The following is a 7377-nucleotide window of genomic DNA, read 5'->3' on the forward strand; positions in this document are numbered from 1 at the left end:
TTATTTATTTTTATTTATTTCTTTATTTTGCACAAGATCATCATTATAACTACACTACATACTGCAACGCAATTAATATAATTCTGAGCGGGAAGTCTCAGAAGCCTTTTTAGGCTTATCTAGGAGACCCCCTTTACTACCTGATAAGACAAGTCTGGCGGTCAATGATTACAGATCTTATACATTGATTTACAGATTCGTGAGTAAATTACATTGGTATTGAATATATTACTATAAACTATTCGTTAGAATATGATTTTTTAATTTTCGCTTAAAAGTCGATATATACTGGATATTTTTTAGATCACTTGGTAAGCTGTTGTATACATCAACTCCTTTAAAACTACTGCTTAATTTCCTGAGGTTTGTTTTGACACAAGGCTTGTGTAATTTTTTGTTTGAACGAGTGTTGTGGTTGTGAACTTCTTCATTAGTCCTAAAAATTTTTTTTGATGAGATAGGTAATTGATTATTTAAAAATTTTTTCATTAAGATAGCAATAGTATAATAATTAACTTGATAAACATTTAGTATCTTCAGATTATCAAATAATGGTTTTGAGCTGTGATTGTATTCTTTGAAGGTTATTATTCGTACAAGTTTCTTTTGCAGTTTGTATATTTTCTCGAGATGAGTCAGATATGCATTAGCCCATACAACATTGCCATAAAAGATATACATGTAGGGGTAGATCAGGGCATAGTAAATTGATTTCAGTAACGATCTAGTTACACAATGCCGTGCTTTACATAATATACCTGTTAGCCTTGATATTTTGTTTGCAATGAAATTAATGTGTTCTTTCCACTTCAGTTGGTCATCAACTATTGTTCCAAGAAATTTTGTGCTTTTTACTTGAGTAATAATAAAGATCTTAGATTTTTATATTTAGTTGTTTAGTTATTTTTTGCTTGATGATTTAAACAGCATGAAATTTGTTTATGTAATATTAAGTGATAATTTGTTTAGTTGTAGCCACGTATTGATTTTAATTAGTTCTTCATTCATTTTATCTATCAGCGTGTCTATATTTTTATGAGACATCAACAAATTTGTATCATCTGCAAAGAGAATGAAGGATAATTTTTTTGAACTATTGCACATATCATTTATATAAATTAAAAACAGTAGAGGACCTAGAACTGATCCTTGGGGAACTCCACACGTTATTTCTTGTTTCTCTGATATTTCATTGTTGTATCTGACACACTGATATCTCTGTGTTACATAATTCTTAAACCATTCTAATGCAGTTCCTCTAATGCCATAGAATTCCAGCTTTTGAAGTAGCAGGCTATGATCAACTGTATCAAAGGCCTTAGACAAATCCAGAAACACCCCAATGGCAAATTCTTTGTTATCTAAAGCAGTCGTTATTTTATTGATCAGGTCAATAAGTGCAAAATTTGTTGAGTGATTTCTCCTGAATCCAAACTGATGTTCACTAAGAAGGCATATTTTGTTTAAGTAATTCAATAATCTTTTGTACATCATTTTTTCTAGTATTTTAGAGAAGCAAGGTAATAAAGAAATAGGTCTGTAGTTGTTGAATTCACAACTGTCCCCTGATTTGTATACAGGAATAACAATTGATGTTTTAAAGTCTACAGGTATTTTGCCTGTACTGAATGTGAGATTTATAATATGTGATAATGGTTCACTCAATTCTGTTGCTAACTGTTTCACTACTTTGGGCATGATGTTATCGTATCCACAGCTTTTTGATGGGTCAAGATTTTCTAGTTCTTTCTTAATTTCTCGTTCATTCCAGAAAGCTGAAAGTAACACATTTTCGCATTTTATGGTATTTAAATATAGATGCTATTGATCAGTTTTGTTGAGGAAGGAACCAGCAATCGTTTTTCTTCTCGCGAAAGGACATTTGCTCAGCAGAGTAATTTAGTATTATCAACTGAGTTGACACCATAAAGAATTAAAAAGCCAACGTTTTGAGCATTCACCCTTCGTTAGAGCGATTTTGCTCTGCAGATTTCTGTGATGAGAGATAGCAAGGAGAACAGGAACATGTTTTTCAGCAAAGTGATGATATTGTTGTAATTGTATCCACGAATTGCCAACAAAGGTCGCTATATAATTTACATAGGAGAATGATCATAGAGCACTATGGTCTATTTATGTTCGTGTCTATCAACAGCTAATTGCGTGAAATCATGTTGTAACGCAAAATCCTCGTTTTGATTAAGTGGATATTCAGTATTCATTTTTTTTTTTAATTTGCAAAATAAAATCAAAGTTGAAGCTTATTTAGTACCATCATAGTCCAATGTTTAGAACAATAGTTAATCAGTGTTCTTTCTATTTTTTTTTGTTTTGTTTTTTTTCAATGGTCTGCCATCTTTAATGCACATAGTCTTTCAGCCGTACTGGTGGCTTCCTCTAGGGTGATGAGCGTGTTAAGATGGGGTCATGTACTCAGACTCCTTTCCTATGGATCATTCTGGGGCTAGTGTGTATAGGTTCTGCTTGTACCTTAATGTCTTCACCAGATTGATGATTGTCTAGGGGCATAGTTGTAGAGTGTTTGGAGCAGTTGCTGAATTGCAAAATTACATTAACAGGGTGGTTTTCTTTATATTGTTCCTGTTTCTTATATATGTGTCACCATTGGCAATTTTGATTGTCTATGACCTTTCATCAAGGTGCTCTTCATTTGTTGCCTAGTCCTGTGTCTGTGTTCCAGTTATGAATGGTTTAATGCAGACTACATCACCTTCCACAAGTGGTGCTAGCTCTTTGGCATATATCAGTAAGTAAGTAAGTAAAAGCTTTATTGATGTGTCAGTGTATTTAGTTTTCATAACTAATTGGGGACACAGCAAGAAAGAAGCAAATAGATGAATAAATAGATAAGATAAAAAAGAATTATTTACAGATAAGAAATTAATGAAGGATGGATATATAATTTATCTGCATTACATGTATAAATTATGCAATAAACAGTAGGTATATAAAAGGTGGTCTCTAAGAGTTGCACAGGTTACAGCAGCTATTGCTGTTGTTTAAGAGTGTTGTGCCTGCTTCTCTTGCTGGGTAGACACCCTTATGTCAGGTACAACTGTGCATGGTTTCAGTAGTTCTGCAATTGTAGAGAGGAGAGTTTTTGTCTCCCTGTTCATGATGTGTTGAGGAGGGCTTGATTCCATTAAAAAGGAGACCAAGTGCAAGATGACATCACACTAAGTAATGATGTAACACGACATTTGTGAATAGCAAAATCTGAAAGCAAAGAGGTATGACTTTGGACTTTCTAGGGTTTCCTGCAGATTACTGGTTAAAATGGTTTTTTTTTTTGCATTATGAGTTAGCTCCAAAATTAAAGTATTAGTGGTTCATTGCAAAATCTACTTTAAACTACATTTAATGGTTGCTAATGTCTAGTCAAGTGCTGCAAAGTAATTTATGAATGAATAATGACTATAGTAAAATAAAGTGAGAACAAGAACCTTCCCTCAATCTTTAGAGTTAAAAATGTCGAAATGTTGCTGACATCAAGATATAAATCAGTGCTTTCATCATGTCATATTCAACATGAGAGGAACAAAACTCAACAATTGTATATAGTTTAGTTCTAGTAAGCCAATGTGTCAATTACACATCCATCAATCACAAACTTGAGAGGAACAAAATGCAACAAGTGTATATAATAAATTATTTATGTCAATTATGCATCAATCAGTCTCAACATTCGAGGAACAAAACTAAGTAATTGAGTTTAATTTACTTCTTATAAACAGAGATGTCAATTACACATCCATCATTAATATGATAGGAACAAAATATAAACTCCTTGAAAGTATAGATGTCAATTATGCATCCATCAATCAATGAGTTTTGATTCTCTATGAAAAGTAGTCAGCAATGATATCAACAACAACATCATGAATCTTTTGTATAAGGTGAAGGTTTTTTTTGGTGTGGAGTATGATGTCAGTTATGTTGTCTTTGGTGGCTTATTAAAGAAGTTGTTTGATGCTAATCTTGAAAATTTAACAATTTATTGAATTTGTCTAGACTTGATTGATCTTTGATAAACACTACATACCACTGCTTTTTCCTGGGTCAGCTTTTGCTTCAACTTGCAGCTGTATCAAGTATAAATTTTACTTCTGGTAAGAGATGTCAAATATACACTGATCAATCTGAACATGGTAGGAACAAAACTTAATAAGTGTATATTTTACCTCTGTTTAGGAAAATGTCAATTGTGTATCTATCAATGTCAATTACAGGAACAAAACTAAAACTTCTAAAATTACACTAGACATGCCAACTCTTGGGGGGAGAGAAACAATCTTACCTGATTTGCAAACTTGATCAACCTTTACCACTCCTCTAGTTGAGCCTAGTGTGGAGTGTTTCTAACATAATCTGCAAACTTTGATCAACCTTTGCCATTGCACATTTCATCTCTAATGAAAATAATTTGGACAAAAAATTATGGGTTGAATTCTATATATATATATATATATAATTTGCGCAATGGAGAATGTGCTTCCGTTTTCAACGCTTTATTCAAGACCCGACGCGTTTCGGCATTTGCCTTCCTCAGGGGCCTTAACATGCAATTGTTACAGAGTCGTAATTGGTTAATTGTGTGACGTAGTACAGTGCATGTTGCTTAATTAAACGCTGAGTAAAATCTCTCGTAAACAATTAGTGTTTCTAATTGGTTAACAGTTTTAAAACCTTTATAACGTATGTTATAAACAATTTATGTACCTAAAACTTTATAAAGGTTTTCGCGTAAAAGCTTTATCCAGTTCTTTTGTTTAGTCCATATGGCTGAAAGGAGTTTAATGTTCTTTGCCAAAAAATCTCTCTTTCTCTAAGGACTTCTTTCTTTTTGTCAGTCTCTAAATGATCTTTTCGGATTTGCTCTATAATGGTTATGGTAACATTATTGTTAAAGTCGTGAGTTCGTTTGTTATGTAAAAAGTGTTCCGTGAGTTCGCAGCTACTCACTCCCTTTTTAATATGGTTTCTGTGATTGTTTAACCGTAGGTTAAATGCAGTTTCGCTTTTGCCAATGTATTGAAGTTTGCAAATGTTGCACTCGATTATGTAAATGATCCATGACGATTGGCAGTCCACTGTATGAAATATGGTATAGGTCTTGTTGTTATTGGGACTAGTGAAAGTTGTGGTCTGGTTGATCTTTTTACACCAACTACACTTCGTTCTTTCACATGCTCTACATCCCTTTGGTATCAAATTCTGAGGTGTTTCATTTACAAATCTTGAACGAACAAGTCTGTCTCGTAGACTTTTCGGTCGTCGGTAGGCTACTAAAGGTGGCTTGTTGAAGATGAATGATAATCTTTCTTTTGATTTGAGAAAGTTCCAATTTCGTTTAGCAATTTCTGCAATAAATGTGGTATGGGGGTTGAATGTAGTAACCAGAGGAATTCGATCTGTTGGTTCACGTTCTTTGGTCTGTAAACATTCCTCTTGAGTCAATGTTAGCACTTTCTGCATTTCGTGGAGAACTTTGCGTTGTGCATAACCACACGCTACAAAGAAATCCGAATATTCCAGGATTCGTTTCTTCAATGTGTCTGTTGAAGAGCATATTCGCCTCAACCTCAAGGCTTGACTGTATGGGATGCTCCGTTTCAGATGAGGTGGATGTGCTGATGTCCAATGGAGGTATGGATGAGTATCAGTTGGTTTCTGATAAACATCTGTACTGATGTTGCCTTGATCGTCCTTTAGAACGGTCGTATCAAGGAAATTCACTGAATGTGCAGAGATTTCGTGTGTAAACTTGATTGAGGGTGCTACACTGTTAAGGTAATTTATGAAATTAATCAAAGAGTCTTTATCACTTTTCCAGATAAGGAATATATCATCTATAAAGCGTACCCAGAGTATGATATGGTCCATCCACTCTGTTTGGTACACGAATCTTTCTTCAAGTCTACCCATGTATACGTTTGCAAAGTTGGGAGCGACTCTGGTTCCCATGGCTGTTCCTTTGATTTGGATGTAGTGTTCATTGCCAAAGGTAAAGTTGTTAAGCTTAAGAACCTTCTCGAGGAGACACGATAATGTCATCGGTGATGGCTTGTTCTGGTTCGTTTTGCCTAGCTCTTCCTCCACAATAGTGAGTCCTTCGTCTGTATCTATATTCGTATATAGGCTTGATACGTCCAGAGTTGCTAAGTAACACTTTTCGGGTAACTTGCCCAAACTCCGTATTTGCTTAATGAAGTGTGTGGTATCTTGTATGTATGACGGTAGCTTTTCTGCTATAGGTCTCAAAAATTCGTCCACATAAGCTGATAGCTTCTCCGTGTGGCTGTTCACGGAGGATACTACTGGTCTACCTGGATTGTTAACTTTGTGTATTTTGGGGAGCATATAGAATATAGGAGTCCTTGATTGTGCTGGTCTTAAGAGTTTAGCTACTTCTTCTTCTAATTCTCCGTCGTCCATAAGTGTATCTAAGCACTGGTTTATGAGCTGTTCGTGTTCAAGAGTGAGATCTCTTCCTACTCTATATATATATATATATATATATGTTTTGTCTTTCACAGGGCCACAATAAAAAAGTTTTGTTTCTCACTAAGGCTCAGCAATAAAATGGATGAAATAATACAAATCAAACAAACAATTTATTTAAGAGATATATAATCATATGTATACATAAAATGTGAATAATTCAGCAAACTAAAACCCCTCCTATTTCAATAAAGTAAATTTGAAATTATCTTCTACATCAACAATAATAACAAGCTTGTTACATTGCTTAGTTGACTAGTGAAAAAGTTATTTGCATGCATGTTGCAATTTGAATGAAGTCTTAAAAAGCTCTCTAGTGGTCTGTGTTGAGAAAGTGGAACATGAGCACTTGTTCATTTTCAATTCCAACATTGATAGACCAGGAATCAGTGCCAGCACTACCTTTCACAAGTTCTCTTTTCAAGTTCTCAAGATTTAGGTGATGGACACTTTAACATAGTCCATTCTAGCGGTGATGTCTTGGGCATATGCTGTGAGCAGCTATGTATACTTTGGCACTGTTATGTCTTCTTGAGGCTCTTGGAAGTTAAGGGGACCAGTGAGAACACTTTTGGTTGCATCAGCAAAGTATTTGCTGTCAGTAAGATAAGCTTCTGTAATTGTGTTGAGTCATTGCCAAGGCCCCTTTTTCTTAACAATCTGGCACTCTGACATCACAAGCATATTGGCAGGTTAGCAAAACTGGGAACTGATGTTGATGGCCAGTGTCAAGTTGTTTTACAATCTCATGACTACAGCTGCCAAGCCTTCTCTGGCAATACCTTTACTCAAAGTACTCTGCAGCAAGGTTTCAGTTGCCTTAAAAATGTCTACAACTTGCCTCACAGTGCTGTA

General features: G+C 34.7%; 1 protein-coding gene across 1 annotated transcript; it reads right to left on the reverse strand.

Annotated features, from left to right (window-relative positions):
* Positions 1-4182: 4182 nt before the first annotated feature.
* Positions 4183-6507, reverse strand: LOC149048635 (uncharacterized). Its single transcript, XM_089201330.1, has one exon. The coding sequence runs from the start codon at positions 6454-6456 to the stop codon at positions 4774-4776; it is 1683 nt and encodes a 560-aa protein (XP_089057456.1). The 5' UTR covers positions 6457-6507; the 3' UTR covers positions 4183-4773.
* Positions 6508-7377: the final 870 nt, after the last annotated feature.

Source organism: Pocillopora damicornis, chromosome 3 (genome assembly GCF_964200805.1).
Source record: "Pocillopora damicornis chromosome 3, jaPocDami1.2, whole genome shotgun sequence".
Taxonomy (NCBI): Eukaryota; Metazoa; Cnidaria; class Anthozoa; order Scleractinia; family Pocilloporidae; genus Pocillopora; species Pocillopora damicornis.